At 41.4% G+C, this 22,283-nt stretch overlaps 2 protein-coding genes and 1 long non-coding RNA gene across 4 annotated transcripts; 2 read left to right on the forward strand and 1 right to left on the reverse strand.

Moving 5' to 3' along the window:
- The first annotated feature begins 498 nt into the window (after positions 1 to 498).
- Positions 499 to 4,366, forward strand: LOC111665097 (hyaluronidase-like). Of its 2 annotated transcripts, none has more exons than XM_087177613.1 (4): positions 499 to 574; positions 1,598 to 2,522; positions 3,318 to 3,407; positions 3,923 to 4,366. In XM_087177613.1, the coding sequence occupies exons 1-4, from the start codon at positions 537 to 539 to the stop codon at positions 4,250 to 4,252; spliced, it is 1,383 nt and encodes a 460-aa protein (XP_087033739.1). In that variant the 5' UTR covers positions 499 to 536; the 3' UTR covers positions 4,253 to 4,366. The 2 variants fall into 2 exon arrangements, with proteins under 2 accessions (XP_087033739.1, XP_023275744.2); XM_023419976.2 differs by having other exon boundaries at positions 570 to 650.
- Positions 4,367 to 7,028: 2,662 nt separating this feature from the next.
- LOC111665072 (hyaluronidase sv-hya-like) lies at positions 7,029 to 13,912 on the forward strand. Its single transcript, XM_023419943.2, has 4 exons — positions 7,029 to 7,329; positions 10,805 to 11,743; positions 11,905 to 11,994; positions 12,104 to 13,912. Exons 2-4 carry the CDS (start codon positions 10,817 to 10,819, stop codon positions 12,521 to 12,523), a joined length of 1,437 nt encoding a protein of 478 aa, XP_023275711.1. The 5' UTR covers positions 7,029 to 7,329; positions 10,805 to 10,816; the 3' UTR covers positions 12,524 to 13,912.
- Positions 13,913 to 15,826: 1,914 nt separating this feature from the next.
- On the reverse strand, positions 15,827 to 17,189 carry LOC147818357 (uncharacterized). Its single transcript, XR_015438033.1, has 3 exons — positions 16,985 to 17,189; positions 16,269 to 16,632; positions 15,827 to 16,062 (listed from the first exon to the last, which is right to left on the reverse strand). It is a non-coding gene; the product is annotated as an uncharacterized LOC147818357 (long non-coding RNA).
- Positions 17,190 to 22,283: the final 5,094 nt, after the last annotated feature.

The following is a 22,283-nucleotide window of genomic DNA, read 5'->3' on the forward strand; positions in this document are numbered from 1 at the left end:
TTATATTATTAAAATCAAACTGGACATTTTATTAAGGGACAAAAAGACCCTTCAAAAAGCAGCTATCAATACATTAATGTTATTCCATCAATTTACCCATGATTATGTGGAATATGGTACAAAATTTTTAGAATTATCTTTCATTTCATTTCATGAAATGAAAGATGAATGACTTCTTTTGTGCCTGTAAACATAGATGTGTAAGAAAACAAGCAAATGCATCTTTTTTTATGAACTACAAATGCAAAAAAATAAAGAGTGTAATGCATATATTAGGTAAGGGCCAATATTTGATAATATTGAATATTGCAATATTTCCCACCATATGCGATCTGAATCATAAAATACAATAATATAATCATATGCAACAACCTATCAGCAAACACCTGAGCCCTGAATCCCCAACTTGTCCAACAACAGCCTGAACGACGGGTCGGGGCCAAACATCAGGTCATCGACCAGATAATGATCGATCGGTGGTGAAACAGTTTCCTCCGACACATGAAGCAGCAAAAAAACAGAGAAGTTCAGAAACAATGAACAGTCCTTCACAGGTCACCAAAGAGAGCAGCAGGTAGGAACTGATGACATGTTGCAAAAAATATGGAAAATACTGTAAAACTATTTAAAACTCAGATATCACCTGTCAGGTAAGAGATTACTGGATTTACTCTGGAGTCACCGGAGTTTTAAAGTTTGTGCTGATTTGCGATACTGAGATTATGAGGTGACAACAAAATGTTGAGTCTTCGGGAAATAAGAAATAGTTTATACTAGGTGTAATTTTTTATCTTTATTCAGTGGAGTTTTGATTTGACATCACAAGGCTGACAGTTGGAAGATTATTCTAATCCGTTATTTTATTAATTTACTAATTTATTTGGTTTTACCAGGAAGGAATTAACCAGGAAGTCTCTTGAGATACATTAACTGTGAACAGTAGTTAACACATGAATTAACATCATTCACATACATGTGGATGATGTTAATTCACTATGACTACAGAGGAGGGAGTTTGATAATCTACAACAGTTATATTCCCCATGGAACATGTTTTGAATGTGGCGTTTGAAGACAGTGAGTTATTCCAAACCTAGGGTGCAGAGAATGAATATGACTGCATCATCTGCAAATATTAAAACATTTGGTAATGCTTTTTTTTACAGGTCCTGTGTTTTCCAGATAATTTCCTGGAAACTTTTGTCAAATTTTCCAAAAATATTAGCTGGTATTTAGCTCTAAATTATTAAGATACTTGCAACGACCTTTCACCAGTAAGTCACATGACATCCCTCAAACTGGTCTGATGCAGACTGACATTAAGACATGAACTTGTAGAGACCATTTAGACAAATCAAATAAACTTGCTGCGACAAAGTGATGGTTGAAAAGTTGTCGTCATCAGGAAATGTATATTTTTCCTGCATATATATTCGCACTGATGTTAACAGGAAGTGGAAAATCACAAGTCTGCAGCAGTGTTGACGCACAGTCAGAGGATGTCGGAGGATGTGTACATGGATACAGAGTGGATAGGGTGATGGTATCATGGACTGAGCCTTGTTTGTTTATTTGTCTTTGTCTTGTATTTGTCCAGAGCCGTCATGATGGCCACGCCCTTCCTGTCCTGCATTAACCTCTGTATCATCATATCTTTCACCACCGGCGTCGCCTTGCCAAATACCGAGCCGCCGCTGATCCATGACCACCCCTTCGTGGCCATTTGGAACGCCCCCACCGACCAGTGTCGAAGACTCCACATTCCGCTGGACACCGAGGCCTTTCAGGCGGTGACCACGCCTGCTGACACGCCCGGTCAGTTCCTCACCATCTTCTACCAGGACCACCTCGGCCTCTACCCAATGGTCGACACCATCAAGCGCAAGATCTACCGAGGCGGGATCCCCCAAAACGGCAACCTGACGGAGCATCTGGCCAAGGCCCAGAGTCAGATAGATCACCACATCTCCCAGGATTCCTCTCCTGGGCTGGCTGTCATCGACTGGGAGTCCTGGCGCCCCCTGTGGGAGCAGAACTGGGGAATGAAGCGTATTTATCAGAGGCTGTCTATCACTCACGCCCTGCAGGTGGCCCCCTTTTTATCATCAAAACAAATTTACAAATTGGCCAAGAGCCAGTTCCAGCACGCCAGTCGGCGCTTCATGGAGAGGACCATCAGCCTGGGCAACGGCGAGCGTCCGAGCCGCCGCTGGGGTTTCTACCTGTTCCCTGACTGCTTCAACTACGGCTGGGAGAAGCCCGGCTACACGGGGAAGTGCTCCAAGAAGACCCAGAAGCAGAATAACCAGATGCTGTGGCTGTGGGCGCGCAGCACCGCCCTCTTCCCCTCCATCTACCTCCACCCGACTCTGAGGAACTCCCCCCGGGCCGCACTGTACGTCCGCAACCGTGTCCAGGAGGCGCTGAGGGTGGCGGCGCTGCCTAAACGTCCATATACAGTTCCAGTCTACGTCTACTCCAGGCCTCTGTACCGGGATCAGACGCAGAAGTTCCAGAGTCTGGTTAGTCTGATTTGTCATGTTACTTGAAAACTAACGTTCGGTTCTTCAATTTAGACGAGTTCAGGTCCTTCTAAGATTTCAGGAGCCTGATAATTGGACTGAATGTCAATTTAGTTTCCCCTCTTCCTTCAGTATAACGTGGCGTCCTTGGGGGGAGTTAATTTTGCTCACCAGTGACTCACGTATCTGTCTCGTCAACACAGAAGCTGAGGTCGTTTGCTCGAAGCAGTTAAATTAACATTTGTCAAATCAGCTGAAGAGATATGTCGAATTATTATTTCTGTCAATCATCTCATCTAGAAAACGTTTGTGTGGCAATTTTTTTTGGCCTATGAAACTTCTGTTATCAGGCCACTGATCGAGTTGAGTTGAAGTTGTGTTAATTAGGTTTCTTGTTGGCAGCTGATGCTTTAATCTTGGGTACAGTTTATTTCTTGAGTAAATAAATAACCTACATTATGATTACCGTCCATGTGACTGCTATTATCATGTGTTCATAAATGCAATAATTATTAACACATGGAACAAACATGTTATTCTGCAAATGTCTAAATGTTTCCAATATACTGATATAATGAACAAGCTGCAGTTAAAAATAAACAAAAAAGTAACAAAATTAGTTATTTAAATAACATGAATTGTTTACATGAGTTGAGCCTGTTATACTAATTAACAATAGAACTAATTGCTTTATATTTCAGTTTTAAATGGGATTTTCGCACATATTATATTTATAATTAATTATAATATTTATAATCTCCTGACAAATCTCCTGTGCGTTTCGTTGTCTTCCAGATGGACCTGGTGAGCACTGTCGGGGAGTCTGCAGCTCTGGGAGCTTCGGGGGTCGTGATTTGGGGAGGAACCAGAGACTACAACAACAAGGTAACCACAGCCTCCTGAGGGTTAATCACTGGTTGGACTGGTTGGCTCCCAGTCGTTTAAGGACCTTTAAAGTGTCTGTGTGTGTTTGCAGCACGCTTCCATGCAACGCTCATGGGTCTGAAAACAGGAACACAGATGAACAGACGTTAATTAGCAAATAACTCAACTGACTGTTTCCTGTTTTAGGAGGAAGTGATGGCTGTGGCGCAAACTTATTTCTTATCTCTTGATGAGATGTGTGAAAAACATATTGCCACTTGCTTTTAGCTTTAGCCCACTGTTTTATTCTATCACTGTCTGGCTGAATTTTTATATATAGTAGCATTCTTAGATTTATTATTTATTTTGTTATAAATGAAAGGAAGAAAAAATACGTCAAAAATCTCCCTTTTAATTTATTTATTTTGATCTATTTTTTCATTTTATTTGCACTTTAATATTTTAACTTAACTTTTTACTTTTTAGTCATATTAAAGTTAAATGTTTCACTTGTAAACCCCGCCCCCTCCCTGCAGGCTGCCTGTCAGTCTCTGTCCGAGTACCTGTCGTCCACCTTCAACCCGTACATCGCTAACGTGACGGCGGCCGCCATGCTCTGCAGCGAGGTCCTGTGCCAGGGGAAGGGCCGCTGCGTCAGGAAGATGTACGACTCCTCCCATTACCTGCACCTTAACCCCGCCTACTTCAGCCTCCTGCGGGCCAACAGGAAGTACGTGGCGATCGGTCTACCCTCCGCTACCGACCTCAACGCCTGGGCTGAAAACTTCACCTGTCAGTGCTACGCAGGGTCGAGGTGTTCCCCAAATCTGGTGCATCCGACCAAAATCAAACTCATCTGGGTTTAATCAGAGAGGAAAGTAAAATGTCTCCAGAGGTGTCCGCTGATTATGATCTTCATGTCATTCATGCAGTTAAAACAACAATTTGTAATTTCATTAAACTCTGTCTAGATTACTGCAGCCATGTGTGTTTATTTAAAAAACAGAAAATGTTTATTCTTTCCACAATCAGACAACAATTTTAATTGAATTGACTTGGCTTAATAAATGCTTTGCAAAAACAATGTTTTGCATTTTCTTTGGTTTGACTGACAAACTGCACAAAAAAATATATTATTAAGAGGAGGGAGACAAAGGCCACCGTAGATTCTTCTAGATACTTACGAGGCGTGGCAAACAAAATAAATACGTGGTGCTAGGGGAGGGATATTCAGCTGGTTGCAGTCTGCAACCTCACCACTAGATGCTGCTAAAATCCTACACACTGGTCCTCTAAATTACTCTTCACAGACAGGTCAGAGTAAAATCGTCTACGACACTGACGAGTCCGAAACAAGTCAAAGTCAATGTGCCCACAAGTCTGAGACAAGTTCGAGTCAAACCCCCCCATGACAACAAGACAAATCTGAGATAAGAGAAATACTAGAAACATCAGTCACACCATCAGAACTTAATATTTTAATAAAATATTAAGGATCAAACCGAAGTATGAAGGTAGTTTGACCTTTTGTTTGACCTTATCGGACTGAACTCTGCCCTGGTTCTGCTGCTGTTGCCGACTTCTGGTTTTTTGGCCGGATGCCGGAGGTGAGCAGGAAACACAAAACCAGTATCAGGAGTATCAGACCTCTCTCGCCACAGACACTTTGACTTGTCTTAGCAAGAAATGTTCTGTTACAATTAATTACATTAGTGATGGATCCTTTCCATTTGGGTGTGTTACAACTACAGCATGTACAACAACAAGGTCGTGGCAGAGGCACACCTGAATAATGTTCAGACATTATGTCTCAATTTGATCAAAAAAGAGCTGTTGTCTTAATTCTGCTGATGTGCGGGAAAGAATAGGGAGCTTCGGGGCAGGGTGGGGTCAAGGATCGGTCAACGTACATAGAGAACAGTGAACGAGTGCATGAGTGATCATTTGTCATCCAGGGTTCAAAATGTTGTTTTTCAAACCTCTGGCTGGTGTTGTTGACACTGTGGCTTTTAAATGTAGTTTATGAAGGACAGCCTGAAGAGGAGGCTACGACGCTGAGCGAGCTTTTCCCGGGAGACGTGGTCAGACTCGCATGGGATTCAGACCTCAGCCAGTTGCAAATGCCTGTAAGGCATGACCTCGTTCTGAAGAAAATAAATCAGTCAAAAGGTCACGCATCTCCACACCTTCCTGCAAGCTAACGGTGACGCATCCTGATACATGTCACACGTCAATTCCAGGCGTTAAAAGCACCAAAATCTCAACTTGGGGTCAAAGTTCAGCATATTTGTTTTTGCTCTATAAGTTCACCACACATCAGTGAAGAGGAAAAACACATAACAACAATGGTGGAGATCACATGACCACTGCTGTGTCTCAACTCAGGGGGACTTCCTGTTCGAAGGCTGCATCTGAAGACGGACTGTGTCACATTCATTCATTCACTCTTACATCCATCTTCTAACATGACCCTGGTATTTAGATCCTGTGCTTGTTAATGTTACACCTCTATGTCCTCTTGGCTTTTATTTTGACTTTTTTTACACTTCACTTCCTCTTCCTGTCTGTCCACCGTTCTACTGTTTCTCGCCAACGTGAAATGAAAAAGTGAATTTGTAAAAACCAAAACTGGACTATTTTTTAAAATTTTGGTTTTCTGGCTTTTTTTTTGCAAAAATAAAAACGAACAGATCACGTCATTTAGTTTTTTGTTTAGAATTAAAATGAAACAAAATGATAAAAGGAATTGAAAAAATCAAAAACGGACCATTTTGATTTTGGTTTTTCATTGTTTTGATTCTGACAACAAAAATGTTTTTTATGTTTTGGTTTTTTATGTTTTTAAATTACAAATTAATTATGGATTATTTGATGATACACAAACAAAAACAGAGCTCTTTTTCTTTTTTCAAAAAACAAGAACATCAAATTTGAAGAAACGGTCCAATTCTGGTGTTTACAAATTCCTTTTTTCTTCAATTTTTCCTTCATGAACTGAAGACTGAAGAAAGGTAGTCAGGTGAAACGGAAGTAAGGGTAAATATTTCAAAATAAAAGCCAAAGAGGATATAATGGCCATTCTATAAAGTGTAACACACAAGCACAGACAGAAAGATAAAGATGTATTTTTTTGCTTTGCATTAAGACATGAAACATATTTTTTGAATTAATGGCCTAATTAATTAATATGTGGAAATACACTGTGTGGTCCTTCTCAGAGAGTGTTTTCTAAAGTTTCCCGCAGAGGTGCCCATGTGAAAAATATGGATTGCATAAATTTGCTACCCAGTTAAACAATCTTTAAAAGAAAAGAAAAACAACTCGCTACAGTGACTCTAGTGATTTTGTGTGAACTGACAGTAAGTCATTCTTCTGGCTGAGTCAGAGTTAAACCTCTTTAGACACTTCCTGATAAAATCCAGTTGAAAAACCAGTTGATATTATTCTGTTTTCCAGCACAGGTTGATAACGTGTGATTCAACCGGCAGAGCCTGCTCTTCATATGATTCATGGCTCTGATGATGAAACCAGGTGGATTTCCTTCAGCTCAGTACATTTCCAACCACAGCTGACCAAGTTCAAACTCTCACTCTCACATTCCTCTGCGTGTCCGGACAGAGGCCTCAAATATGAGTGGCAGGGTGTCCACACATTGTCCACATCCCGGAGCTTCCTCAGATATCTTCTGTCCGAGCAGGATCGAGGGAGCGCGCCCTCAGCCGAGGAAAACATCAGGACATCCCAGAGAAAACCAGAACACCTGAGGGCTGCCAATCTCTGACAAGTTTCCACAGGTGTTCAAGCTCCTGTAGCGGCTTATTTAAAGAGCAGCTGTTTAGACTCCCAGAGGAGGGTGAAGGTAGTGTTAACGAGCAACAGGTAGTAATTTCAGGATCTCACTGAGCGAGCAGTTTGGACGGCGGGAAGTTGGACCCCAAAGCAGGTTGGTGCTCGGTTAAAGACGTCTCGTTTAACTGTCTCATGTGGGTCCAAAGGTTTACTGGTGTTTTCCGAAAAGTTTAACCTTAAACATTACCGAGGTCGAGTTCAGAAAACACAGAAATCATAAAACTGTCAGGCTGAGCGGTTGCATGTAATCTGCCTGGAGACAAAGATACTGCAGTTACACATCAGATCCTGTGACCTCATAAAGATACTAATGTTAACACTGTGCAGAGTGTAAAACTGTCAGCGCAGACAGTCTGTCTTATACTGTTAGTCCATACTGTTGGTCAGGCAGCAGAGCAGGTGAAAGAAGGTGTAATCAATCAATCAATCAATCAATCAATCAATCAATCAATCAGAAAAGACAGTAAAATAATAGGCTGTATAAATGCTCCAGAGTGCAGATGAGACAGTGTTTTCTCCCACACAGATTTAACCGCGGGAGACTGTGAACTATAATTAGAACAAAGTGAATCTGTTGCATCTGTAACGTGTCTGGTGTCAATTTGCTCTTTGTGTTTTCAGCCTCATGGAAACAAGAGAGTCGATATTATCAGACACCGATGCCAGAATCACACCACAGCATCTGCACAGATGTTGGCTGATGGGGGAAAGTGAATAACACGCATAAATGAATAAATAAATAAATAAATAACAAATACCAGCCATGTGTGCTGCTGACCAACTAGCTGCAGCTCAGTCAAGTCAGTTCACGTGTTGAGACGCATTTTAAACTTTTAACTTTGAATCTATTTAGTGATTAATTGTCATTGATTCTGAATGTGGAGCTACATCAGCCTTCCTCTCTCTCTCTCTCTCTCTCTCTCTCTCTCTCTGCTGTTCTCAGGTCTGTCTTGTAAAAATAAATCTTGACCTCAATAAGATGAACCTGATTAAGAAAAGCTTACATTTAAATGTTAAACCCATTTCATATGCATTTAAAATAAATAGGTAAACAGGTGACGTGAAACAAACCATGTGGTCATGTTAACATTAGGGGAGACTTAAAAGCAGTTGTAGATGGTCTTCTGCACTTTTTGATATTTTTTATATAAATATTTGGTCATGTAATTAAACATCAGAGCTGAGATTATGATCTGGCAGCTGACTGAGATCGTCTCCAGGCTGTTACAGTAAGTTTAAAGAGTTTATTAGTTTAACTTTATTTGGTGGTAATGTGTTATCTGTTATGTTTTTTGGTTTTTTTTGGCCAGAATACTGTTATTACTCTATTCGCATCATGGTGGAAAATCTTATTGTAAAGTGAAAGATTTATACCATCATACATGTGCTCTCATGTAACTTCGTATTAATCCCTCTGTAGCTGATAAACTGTTCATGACTGTGGTAAAGGAGAAGGAGATTTCCACAACATCATCTCTTCATTTTCAAACAGCAGAAGTTGATATTTTTCCCAGTCTTTAAATAATCCAGTAATTAAATGCTGAGTCTGTTGCATTTGCCTGACAGAGAATCTCTGCTGGAGCTGCTGCTTCTCAGGTGGGTGAGGGAGGGGGAATGTAGTTCCCACTGACATTTCACTTTTTGATTATCAGGAAAAATTCAGCAGCTTTGTTTCGTTGCTGGTTCGTTGCTGCCACGAAATGAGAACAACACGGTCACAGTCTGAAGCAGCTGACGTGAAATATTTCATCTGTTATTATGCAACAAAGGAAAATCCAAAACATTATTGAGTCAGCTCTTGGTCCTCAGGATATTAAAAACACATAAATCTTCCTGAAGTCGGGACATTTAGTGCCGTGTCACTGCTACCTTCCAGCTCCATGTCTTAACTTGGGCTGTAAAATAAAAAATTAAAACAACTGGCAAAACTAAGAAATAACTGTTCATTAAATACATTTGTTGGTGCTGTGGGAAATTTAAAAACTGGAGAAAATGGAGAACTGAAACTAGTACTAGTAACTTTTCTTAAAATAAATACAATAAAATTGTAATAAAAGGTTTACAATTCAGAAATATAAAATTAATACATAAATAAATAACACTAATCCTAGTGATTCAATAATTAAATTGAAAAGAGTGTAGAAGTAAATCTGTTTTATACTTTTGTTCTAACCTCAAATTTATTAATAAAAGTGAAGTTAATAATATAATAACTGCCATTAGGCTATACAACACAACAACACCTCCGCCGAAGGAAATGGACTTGGAATGGAATATAAATATTATTATTGTTCATTTGTTATTAACTGTTTTTATTATAATGGACACATGAATTTCCCCTAGTGGATAAATAAAGTATCTAAAATATCTATCTATCTATCTATCTATCTATCTATCTATCTATCTATCTATCTATCTATCTATCTATCTAATACAACAATGAATAAAATAAAAATGCTGAAACAAAGTAAAACTAGTAAATGATAAACTGAAAAATTAAAATAAAAAATAAAATAAAATACATTTTAATTCATGTTCATTTATCAACTGATTGGTATTAAAGGGAAAAATTTAAGCTTTTTGCTTTTTAAAAAAAAGTATTTAAAGCTGTAGGTCTATTCCTTTTGACTCGACTTTATTTACCCAACTAATAATATTATTTATTGGTGAATTCAGTTTTATAGTTAAATAGTCTGATGAACCTTCACTACATTTTGTATCATTATCGTGATTAAAAAAAACCATCTGCAGTATCTTTAAGTCACAGTTTGATGAGCCATATGAAATTCAGTTCAGTGGGTAGATGTGTTCGGTCTTTGGTCAAGCTGCTTCTGATGATGACGACATGTTGACAAGTCGGTAGAAACACAGGTGTAAACGGTAAAATCATAATTACTGAATCTCATTCAGCTTCACTTTAAAAAAATAACAAGAAAAAATGCAAAATTTGTTGCCACGACGACGTCAGAATGCAACATTTAAACTCAAAATGTGCTTTCCTGCTGCTTTTTCATCTTTGCTAACACCTCAAACATCTGCTCTCTCTTCACGTTGAACCAGGTAAGCTGCTCAACAGGTGTCAGGCCATCACCCTCTCTGCACATATACAACCAGCTTCAAATCCTTTACGTCTGTAAAGATTCCAGCTCTGCACAGTTTCACGCTCTTTTTCATTAGCTTCAATGTAGAAACAGGACTGAGAGTCTACCACCACGCTAGCAGCTCTGCGAGGTCGACAATGCTAACCTGCTGTGATGTGTAGCAGGTATGACATTTACCATGGTCACCGACCAACCAACACCGTCATCCACAAAGCTACTAGCTAGCATGGCTAAAAATAATGTCCTGTGAGTTCGAAGAAATCGTCAGTACAACATGAGACTGTAATAAGAGCTTTATATGTGTTCAAATTTACTGAACTGAATTGAACTGGTGACAATTAGTTTGTTGTTGTGAGAACTTTGACGAAAGTAGAAAGTAAAGTTTGAGCTACAACTCTGAAAGTAGAAACAGAAGGAACTTATTTGGACCTTAATTTTTCCGATGTTTGCGTTTGCTTTCCCTCACAGATCAGATCCAAAATGAACCGAGTCAAACTGCAGTTCTCCGTCTTCATCACCATGTTGGCCTTGCTGAGCTCCGGCCGGGCCTTACCCAGGACGGACCCTCCCATCCGTCCCGGTCACCCCTTCCTCTTCATGTGGAACGCCCCGACCGAGCTGTGCGACATCCGCTTTGCCATGCCCCTCGACCTCTCCTACTTCCACTTTGTCAGCAGCACGCTGAAAACGGCGACCAACCAGAGCATCTCCATATTCTACACTGACCGCTTCGGCATCTTCCCCTACGTGGACGAAGACACGGGGGAGATGTATGACGAGGGTCTGCCGCAGCTGATAGACCTTCAGGAGCACCACGAGCTGGCAGAGGACGACATCGAGTACTATATCCCCAGTGACCAGCCAGGCCTCGCTGTGCTCGACTTTGAGGAGTGGAGGCCACAGTGGGTCCGAAACTGGGGCAGCAAAGACATCTACCGTCAGATCTCCATCGAAACAGTCAAGAAGAAAAATGCGACATTGTCCGACAACGAGGCGGAAGACCGGGCGAAGATTGTGTTTGAACGCGCCGCCATGAGGTACTTCCTCCGCTCCATCCGCATCGGGAAGAGGCTGAGGCCCAACAGACTCTGGGGCTACTACTTGTACCCCGACTGCTACAACTACGACTACAACCAAGACATGGCAGGCTTCACCGGAGAGTGCCCTGCCATCGAGAAGGACAGGAACGATGAGCTGCTGTGGCTCTGGAGAGACTCCACGGCGCTCTTTCCCTCCATCTACCTGGAGCTGACGCTCAGGGACTCCCAACAGGCCCGGATGTTCGTTCGCCATCGAATCCAGGAGGCCATTAGGGTGTCATCACTCCCAAACAGCTCCTACTCCATCCCTGTCTACGCTTACATCCGACCAGTGTACAAGGACAGCATCGACGACTACATGTCAGAGGTCAGAAAAAACCTCGTTAGAGTTTACAGTTTTCATGTTGGTTATTTATCGTAAGGTTATTTTAGTTTTGATCGTCATTGTTGGGGTTTATCAATGCACATGACTGTGTTGGAGCCCATTTCCTGCTCTTCTCTGATTGGCTGGCTGTCATATTTTCACAGTTTGATCTGGTCAACACCATCGGAGAAGCCGCTGCTCTTGGCGCCGCTGGCGTCGTTTCCTGGGGCGACATGAACGTCACAGATACTGAGGTACAAAGTGACGTCACTCTGTAGTTTCTGGGAAGGTTTGAAATTTATTTGTCTGTTTGCAACTTTACTTAAAAACAACGGACTGACTCAACATCCCACAATCCTGTAGGACTCCTGCTTCGACGCTCGACGTCACCTGGAGCAAGTCATGAACCCGTACATCGTGAACGTCTCAACGGCCACGCATCTCTGCAGCCAGGCGCTCTGCCAGGGCCGAGGTCGCTGTGTGAGAAAGCGCTGGGACGACGACGTCTTCCTGCACCTCGACCCACGTCGGTACCGGATCCAGAGGCAGCGCCGCGGCGGCCCGCTCACCGTGAGCGGCGGCCTTTCACAGGACGACATCAACTGGTTCGACCACAGCTTTGACTGCATGTGCTACAGCGAGGAGCCTTGCAGGTCGCCGCTGACCATCAACGTCATCCAAGAGGCCGTCTTCACCAGGAGGAGTCGAGGTGCTGACAGGCCCCGCCCCCTCCTGCTGGTCATGACATTACTCTGTCTGACGTATGTCTGGATCAATATCTAACCAGCACAAACCTGATACATGTGATGCAGGATGTAGAGGACAATTACACGGTTATTTCAGCTTCTTCGTGTCTCGTATTTCTGACTGTGTTTTAATTATTTTGAATTCAATATTTTAAATTCAGTTACATTCATGGCTGGATGAACCTGTTAGAGGAGGTCTGTAGTTATTATCATTAAATAGTAACTTAACACATCGTATGAACGTTGATGTCAGATGGTTTCACCGGAGAAGGAGAGAAGCCTGGTATTACGTTTTATCATCGTTATAATAAGAATAACAACAATAATAACAATATTATTATTATGCCACCAGGAGATTGACATGTTTGGGTCAGATTGAAATGTGTTTTAAGTGATTGGATTAGTTGCCATGAAACTCTGTTCAGACGTTCGCGTCGCCCTCAGGATGAACTGTAATAACTTTTCATCTGGTGCCATCGTCAGGTCTAAATGTTGCTGTGTCAGAATCAAAGCGACTGAACTGAAGTTTTAATGTCAGGATATAAAGTAAGGGCTTATTTACTGGATAACAATTTAGCGAAATAGTTGAACTTACAGAGTTAAGAAATATGGATGTAGTTAAGGGTTGTATCACGTCTCAGGAAGTGCATGTGGTTATACTAAAATGTCGCCGCTGGGTATTTTTCTTCCCCGGCATCAAACAAGTGAGAGATGGCCGAAAGCCAGAGAATAGACATTTGGTTCCAGTTTATTTGAAGCAGGACTGTGACGTCTTTCTTTGTCCCTGAAGGGAAGAAAAGCCTGGACAAAAAAAAACCAAAACCACCTACAAATCTAAGACGGATTTTACCTTCCACAAAATTCCAATTTGAATTGTTGTTGTAAAGCATAATTAATCTTGCTGCCTGCGAGGGCTCATCTCTCGTTCTAGATTCCTTTACATCACACATTTGGTCACTAGTGGGCGCACTGAAGGAAGACAGTGTGTGTGTGTGTGTGTGTGTGTACCTGTTCTCCTGCTGCAGTAGGTAGACACCATCAGCATGGTGGAAATGCAGGAAGATCTGCGGAAGAAACCAGGAATCCAGTGTTTTCATTATGAAATTTCCTCTTTGTGTTATTAATCCTCCACAGGAAACACTGACTATACACACATACACACACACACACACACACACACACACACACACAGAGGGAACTTGGTATTGTAGATTCTGTCACTTTGGACAATCCCTGACTTGTGTAACTGTTTTGGATGTTTCAGAGGATCTGCTGCCATGACTGAGTTTATCATGTTATTCTTTCATATTCTTTGGATTATGAGGAAATATTTATTTTAGAAGGTCAACAGTTCCTGAAAGTTGACTGTCTTTGAGGTAAATGAATAAAACACACTCATGTGATTCATTCTTTTAGTCAAAAGATATTTGGTGTCAGGCTTCATCTGTAACAGCTGTGTGGTAGTTTTAATGTTCGGGTGTCTTCAACATACAAAAACACACGTACACGAACAATAAAACCCCACGACTCGACAAGTATTTTTCCTGGGAAACCGAAGCTGATTGTGAATGAATTGATTCAACCCTAACTTGGATGAGGAGCGGGATTAGAGAGAATAAATTATCATGTATAATAGGTGGGTGTGTTGGAGGATGTGACACTTGTGGCCAATCACATTTGCTACTTCCATCCCCTTTAAACACACTCGCTCCCTCTCTCTCTTCTGATCACACAGCCCAGACGCTCTAACGCTTATCAATGATGTGGTGCTAAACTGTGGTGATGATGTGTTCAGGTGTAATCAGAGACCGGAGGATTGCGTCTGACACACACAAAAAAGAAAATTACAGCTGATATTAAAACCAGAGTTTACCTCGGCTGTGCTGCAGGAGCTCACACTCACAGTCTGAGTTGCAGTGTGTGTTGTTGTCCTGCAGGGGGAGGCAGAGCTCTGTCAGGTTTGTGATGATGTGTTCAATGAAACAGACAATTGATCTTTTCCCTTACACGTGCTCCTCAGGTTTTTTACGTGCACGTTTGAGATTGATGCTGAAACATGATCAATAACCAAAAACACTGATTAATGATTTAATTTTCTTTCATATTAAAATCATAATTCAAATAATCAATAGAAACCACAGGAACAAAAAACCTGGCCTTTCTTAGCTGAGGAGAACTTAAACACAAGTGAAAGACAATAAAAAATAAATAAAAATCATGTGCACGTCTGAGAAGAGCAGAGAGTCTGTGGCCAAACACAGGTTCACAACAGGTGTGGCAATCACATATATATTGTCTATTATTGTATATCTATAATCACCATTATACCGCATTAGTTTCATCCAGATTCACCCAATACATATGAATTAAAACTAAGAATCAAGGACACTTACAAATGCCAAAACAAATCAAACCTTTGAGAAACTTGAATTTCTCAAGCAGATTTACAAAGGTTGATCATACTTATGGACACCACTGTATATAAACTAACACAATACTGAGAGGTGTTCCTGATATTTTGAAAATCAAGGACAATAACAAATGCTAAAACAACTCAAACCTTTATTTGAAGTTTACCCAATATACAGCAACGCTTCATAAAATGCATTCCTTTGAACAGAATGGTGATGGGGTTAATGGGGCAGAAATAAGACACCACTTTGTTCCACAAGAGGCGACAGTGAGTCACTGTAGCGTCATAAACTTATCATATAACTTACTAATAGAACTTGAGGTTCAGGAGAAACTGATGACCTGTGATGTTACGGCATTAGTTTTCTCAACCGATGCCCATCCATCCACTGCACCACAGCACATGATGTAAGCTGCAAGAATAAAAGAAAGCACACATTAATTCTTACATACTGTAACAGCATTGTGCCCAATGGAAACTATTTACAACATTTTTACCAGGGAAACAGTCAATGTCCAGTCTTTACACTGCGCAATCGTGAATGCAATTTAAGAATATAATTAAAACAAAAGAAAAAAGAACTGTGCAGTAAATTAACAATGATTCAGTTACCGTCTTTGTCATCTTTGTCATCTTTAAATATATATATATATATATATATGAAAACAGGATCAAAATATTTGTAACCTTCATACACTTGCAGATTTATGACAGCAAGGGGATACAGCATGGCAAATGTATGGGCCTTGGCAGGCTATAGCAGCATGAGGAAGGGATGATGACATCACAAAGGCAGACTCAGAAAATAAGGTTTATTGCCTGGTAGGTTTTCACTTACAAGATATGTGACTTGGTGTAGTATCCAATTAAAGTATTCATAGGAAATAAAAGGTAAAATATTGCAAAAGTTAAAATATCCATATATAAAAACAATACCACACAACTATGTACAAAGGTGTTTTAGACAAAACTCCTGCTGGGCAAGATGTGCAAAAGTTATTGATTAGGGGATGTGCAGAAGATCACAGTATAGACAATATCTGTCATGTGCAGGGATAATACCTCAAGGTGTTGATGTAATGTGGTTGATTGCTGAGGCCGGATGCAGAAGAAAAGGCTGGTGCTGGTCCATCATTGGTGATAATTAGACTGGACTTCTGGTCCTGATACAGACAAACATGTGATGGGACAATTCCCTTAGATCATACAAGTTCTTTATATTCAAACATGTTAGATCTGTTGTGCGAGTATAATAAATTGTGAGCAGAGATATGAATATGCACCACCTGAAATGTTTTCTATCGGTACGGTTTGTCAGTCATTGCACTGATTATACTTTTAGCTAAAGAGCCAACATGATGCTACTCACCAGGCTAACAGGAAAGTTGCGAGCTCTGCATCAAACCGCATCTCTTTCCTCTCAGGAGCCGTCTCCAGCAGCGGGAAGCCACACCGAGATTTACTCGTGTTGCTTCTTTTCTTTGCTGTTAAACGTGGTTTCTTGTCGGGAGCGGTCCTGCGGGATACCAATAAATATTACCTTTTAGGGGTTTCAGCCATTGCTGTGTTTCTGTGACGCTAACTTCAAGCTCTGCCGGAAGTTGTTGTTCTTCGTGGGACTGTGGGCAGACTTGACGCTCCACTGACTCACACAGCCTCTAGTGTCACAAAGTGGTATTACAACACAGGAAAGGTCGGTGCTGGCTGGTTACCATGCTCATCTCAGTAGATAACTGAAAAACAGATGGAGGTCTTGATCATGACATCGTCACTGTGGCTGCTTCACACACTGTTGATATAGTGTTAATTCATATTTTTACTTTTTAAACTAATGTTCTGGCCAGATCTTATATTGCACCTTTACAGCACAACCACCAAAGATGACATTTAAAAGTAAAGCTACAGGTTCTTTGCCCACATTGCAAACTAACTTAGTTTTGACACTTAAGTTAAAACAAAGACATTGAGCTTAACTTGACTGATATTGACACATTTAATGCATACAAAACATTTTGATTTGCTTTGACAGTATATAAATCTATGCTTGGAATATAAAGTACAATCATGCTTTTCCCTTATACTTACATTCAATTTGTGATGCACAAACATTTGTATTTTGCCCATTTTGCATTCAGGCCAGTAGATGTGGCACTGTTCACATGAAGCATCAACCCTTTGTAGAACCACTTTGCTGAGAAATGAAAACCTCCGACACTGTGGGACTTACATCCAGTATCGGGCAGTTGATTTCTGCAAGAAAAGAAGATAAAAAACAGACCGGGAAATTTTACTTACGGAGTATTTCACTTACTGACTGCTCACAGAGCCAGGTTTCAGTTCACAGCGTCCGCATATAAAGTTAGTCATGGCACAACGTCTTCCCAGTCTTTAGGTTATGATCAAGCCAGGGGAAAGGAGAAGCAACATAAAACCAGGTGTTAACAATCAGAATTTTAAACCTAGCACAGTCCCCAACAATCACTACCAGCATCTCAAACCAAATCACAAAAAACACACAAATGTTCACAAAGGCGGTACAGAGGCGAGCTACCTATCATGTCAGCCGCCACTAATGATATGCGGCCGGGCTCTTAAACTCTCTTACTCTGATGTTTAAACGGCTGCAGCTGTGGTGAGGACTGACAGGGTCTGCACCAATAGGGGAAGCCGGCCGTGGAATGGGAGGCTCCTCCTCTCTGCTCCGACCAATCCCGTCACGGAGTCCGCGCAGCCTGATTAGCATACATACAAAACACACTTTAAAATCCAGGTGACTGCGCTGCGCTTAGTTGATCATATTTTTATTTCACGCATTAAGTGGAACAAGAAAGAGCAGAACTAATGACACAATTTTGGAAGATGTGCCGGTAGAGGGTAACATTAAAAGTACTAGAACATTCCTGGTAAAGTTTTGAATGTTCCTGCTGCTTGGTGCGTGTACTTCACTCCTCACATTTCAATCTGCACAAAGGACGTTACTTTCAGTTTCATTCATGTCTAGAGACTTATCCTGACACTGACCTCGATCACTGCAGGTGACCCTCAAAAAGCCTTTTGAAGCTGTCAGAACAAAAAATAACCTCACACTGATGGTTTCAAACAACCACAGCAAGTCATGTATACACACATGTACATGCACTTACAGAAGCTGATGTGCAATAAAGCTATACCACTATATCCCCATATAGACGACCGCTTCTAAGATCGAACTTTTATCACCTACCTTACCTCCCTGATAGCAAATTTGACACCGCACTGGATCCGTCCTGGAGGTATCATGGGCTCCGGAATGGATCTAAAAAAAAAGGTCGGGATCAGTCCACTTGCACGGCGGGACAGCTCCAGAACGGATGAGGATTATGGATCCAGACCACATCCGTATCCACTCATGAGGCAGCTCATCCGGCCCGGATCTGATTTGGACATGTCCATGAAGACGGTTAATTCAGTCCAGACCCGTTCTGGATCCCTTATTCAAAATGACTCATCTGGCTAGATATAGCTGCAGAAATCTAAAATCCAGCTGACCAACACCTGGATTGCTCTATAAAAGCTCGAATACTTAACCAGTCTGCCTTTATTAATATTAATAAAACAATTCTACAGTTAAATGCCTTCACTGAAGCAGTAGAAGTAGGGAAATTGGGTTTGTATTGTAGTAACTTAATACAGCTTCATTATGGGTGTAAGAGTTATCAGAACATTTCAAACTGTCGCACTGAGGAACATAAATGCAGTTTTCTGTAAGTGCCTTACACAGTTATTATCCAAAGATGGACTCTGCTAGTAACAATGAAATCCTCTATTAAAAAATGACATTACAGACTGTAAATACATGTGGAATATAGGTGTTACTGGCAAAATTAAATGCAACCATAAATTGTATCAAAAAGTTTTATTTAATGAAAATCTTTTGGATTTTAAATGCAAGAACCTGTTTCAAGAACTGCAGGGAGTCTGCATACTAAAACGTTTTCTCAACGTGAAACAGCAGGCTGATCTTCTTGGGTAAGGATGCTGACAGTTTCACGCTTTTTTGAGCTTCCTCTATCTGCTGCCAGGTTGAACCACCGTATAGCGTCCTGCAGGATGTCGTCATCAGTGGCAGCGCGGGAGACATGACTCTTTCTCACGGCGTCTATAATCAGACTAGCCTTTAAACAAAAAGTCTGCTGTCTGACATTTAAACAGGAGAACATTACCTGTGGGTATAACTGTTATTTTCACTGTTACAATTAACAATCAACAGTATATACTGCCGTCCACGGTCTCTCTCTCTCTCTCTCCTCCCCCATCCCCTCTTTCTCATTTCAAACCCAACCGGTGGAGGCAGATGTGCGCCCCCGAGTCCAGCTCTGTTGGAGGTTTCTTCCTCACCCTTATCACCGAGTGCTGCTCTTTGTGGGAACTGATAAAGTAAGGTCTCGACCTGATCCTGTAAAGTCCCGTGAGATAATGTGTATTATGATTTGGTGCTATACAAATGAAACTGAATTGAATTGAATAGAAGTTCGCCATTTTGGGAAATGTGCTTATTTGAATTCTTGGTAAGAGTTGTATTATAAAATCTCTCATGTCTGAACAGTAAATATGAAGCCACAGCCAGAAGCTGGTTATCTTAGCTTAGCATAAAGACTGGAAACAGGGGGAAACAGCTAGCATGACTGTCCACACCTGCACCTCTAGAGCTCACCAATCAACACTTTAACCAACACCTGTGTTTAATCTGGACAAAAGACCTCAGTGACATATGAGCATACTGTGTGAGGCAGGATAGTCTAGGATTTACTAAAACACCTGCGAACAGTAGCGTGAAATTCCTGTACATGTTTCTGTCCAGACAGGTGCGAGCATTACAGGCCCTGTGCCGGGTGCTGGTGTCATGGTCTCAGCCTGGAGGCTCCAGGGTTTTGGTTTTTTGGACTTTCTTGGTTTTTGGTTTTCTGTGTTTTGGGTTTCTGTTCTGGGTTTTGAGTGTTTCTGGTTTGGGTGTTTGTGGTGTCTAGTTTTGTCTTCCCTGTCTTGTGCTCTGTTTCCCCATGCACTTCCTGTTTTATTTTGATAGTCATGTCGCCCCAGTGTCTGAGTTCTAGTTTTGCTTCCTTTGGTTAATCATCCCTGATGTGTCCAACCTGTGTCTGCTTCATCACCTGTTCTCCATAGTAATAAGTTCTGTTCCTTTAAAAAGCCCTTGCTCTGTCTTGTCCGTGTGGTTTCATTGGTGGTGATGAGATTTGTTGTGTGTTTCGTTATGTGTTGTTTTGTTAATAAATTCCTTGACACTGGTTCCTCCTCCGAATTTGGGTCCACCCCTTACCCATACTTGCCTCAAACTCGTGACAGCTGGGTTTTCGAGAAGGTACGATGAATCTCTATACGGAAGAGGAATCAGACGAATAAGTATGCAGAATAATAATATGTGCAATCAATGCAAATCCGGCATATAACAGGCGGGGGGGTGTTGGTTCTTTGTGTTCACTCTCCTCCAGTTTCAGCAGCTACTGAGGCTTCATTCACATCTGGAGTCATGACTCCGACACAAACACAGACCAGTTTCATGTGGCCTGAATGAATAAAGTTCAGTCTCTGGGGCTCGACCACCTCAGACTGTTGGACTCAAACCTCACTCAGCTCGTCCTTAAAAACAACGACAAGTAAACTCACTACTTCCTGTTTTCTGCTGCGTCGACTCATTTCAAAACCATCATTTTTTTTTTTTTTTTTTACCGTGGCTCCAAACAGCGGAGATGGAGTGATTGTGTCTGTGTGTGTTTTATTTCAGTTCATTTTAAAACACTTATAAAGAACGTCTATATTGAACTGAGGATGAATGCGGTTGTAGAGCGGCCAGTAACTGGAGAGACGGCGGATAACACGGTGATCTGAACGTGAATCTGCAGAGTGCGTTTTCCTGCAGCGGGATGTGACGCTGTGTTCGTGTGGGCTGCGTAAGACTGAGTGTCACTGATAGTACTGACTGTGTGCCTGTTTGTGTCTTCACACTCGGCTCTCCGTCCTCCAGGCAGCAGCCTTTTCTTCTGTCTTCAATTTCTTCTGTCAGAAACGTTTTCCTCCTCCTGTTTCACATCACACGGAGCTCCGCACCTACACAGCAGAAGAGACTGTTTCAATTTCATCACATATGATTTTCATACAAGAAATGAAGCTCAAAGTTCTTTATAATAAAAAAAATGAAATAGAACATTAAAATAAGAGCGAATAGAAAGACAAAGAAATTAGACAATAGAAAGACAGATGATGATAAAATATGTAGATGAAAATAAACACAGAAACCAGGAACAAAATCTAAAATATGAGATTGCGAACATGACCTTGCAGGAAATTCAATAATGTTACAATATTAATATAGTGATCAATAGTACAACATGATGTCTGCACATTTACTGTCTCTTTAGACACATTTCAAATTTAAAAATAAAAAATAAAAAACCCAAATCAAGACATTCTCTCTTGGACTTGCACATAAAAGTACCGTCAACAAACAGACAAACAAACACATGATTAAACTGTTTCTAACAGACAAATATCTCATGTGGAGCGAGCCAGTGAAACAAAGTGTTCCTCCTCATTACCTGACGGAGACGTTTCATCACTGACCTGAAACAGGACAAAAGAAATGGCGCCACACAGACCGGAAACATCTGCCTGCCTCTGTGTGACGGTGAATAAACAGCACTGAGTAAAATGTCACATGAGTAAATACAGTGTTCATTGTGAAATAAAACGCGTTTTGTGTGTGTGTGTGTGTGTGTGTGTGTGTGTGTGTGTGTGTGTGTGTGTGTGTGTGTGAGCAGAGCTCGGTGCTCAAACACACTCATTGTTCAGAGCGAATGAATGAATTCCTGAGCACAGTGAGATTTTATGTGGCGACACATGTTGGACTTCGGTTCACGTCCTCTCATCCATATTCAGGACTCGTCAGCATCAGCTGGTCTCTCAGAGGAATCCGGAGTCTGAGTGACTCTGATGAACGGCCGGACTGTTGTCGTGCGCTCTATGAATATTTCATGTCTGGGATCTCTTCCTGGTTTTCTGCTGTGACCTGCGGCTCACAGAGAGGAGATCCCGCTGGGTTGTGTCACCGGCTACACTCGTTTTCACTGCCTCCAGAGTGTGTGAGCAGCTGTGGCGGCAGAGGTGGAGTGTGAACAGACCGTATATCTGTCATCGTGCCTCTGGGAATGAGAAGAAGATTAAAGCAATGGAAGACAGAGGAAAGGAACAAAATAAGTGTCATATTAATATTAATGTTGTCACATCTAAGTAACCACTGGTTGATTTCTGTGTTGTGCTCTCTCGTGTAGGAAGTGAAGACGCAGACCTGTAGATGAATCAAACCTTCAGGTTTCTCTGGTACTAATGA

Source organism: Seriola lalandi, unplaced genomic scaffold (assembly GCF_002814215.2).
Source record: "Seriola lalandi dorsalis isolate HSWRI2012SDOR001 ecotype SW California unplaced genomic scaffold, Sedor1 jcf7180002054614, whole genome shotgun sequence".
Lineage (NCBI taxonomy): Eukaryota > Metazoa > Chordata > Actinopteri > Carangiformes > Carangidae > Seriola > Seriola lalandi.

What these genes read in the sequence shown, in the direction of transcription:
- LOC111665097 (XM_023419976.2), top strand. Translation starts at nt 604, where the DNA reads ATGGAAAATACTGTAAAACTATTTAAAACTCAGATATCACCTGTCAG. An exon ending in ACTCAGATATCACCTGTCAG is followed by an intron (nt 651 to 1,597) that starts GTAAGAGATTAC and finishes GTATTTGTCCAG; the next exon opens with AGCCGTCATGATGGCCACGC. An exon ending in CCAGAGACTACAACAACAAG is followed by an intron (nt 3,408 to 3,922) that starts GTAACCACAGCC and finishes CCCTCCCTGCAG; the next exon opens with GCTGCCTGTCAGTCTCTGTC.
- LOC111665072 (XM_023419943.2), top strand. Translation starts at nt 10,817, where the DNA reads ATGAACCGAGTCAAACTGCAGTTCTCCGTCTTCATCACCATGTTGGCC. An exon ending in TCGACGACTACATGTCAGAG is followed by an intron (nt 11,744 to 11,904) that starts GTCAGAAAAAAC and finishes ATATTTTCACAG; the next exon opens with TTTGATCTGGTCAACACCAT. An exon ending in TGAACGTCACAGATACTGAG is followed by an intron (nt 11,995 to 12,103) that starts GTACAAAGTGAC and finishes ACAATCCTGTAG; the next exon opens with GACTCCTGCTTCGACGCTCG.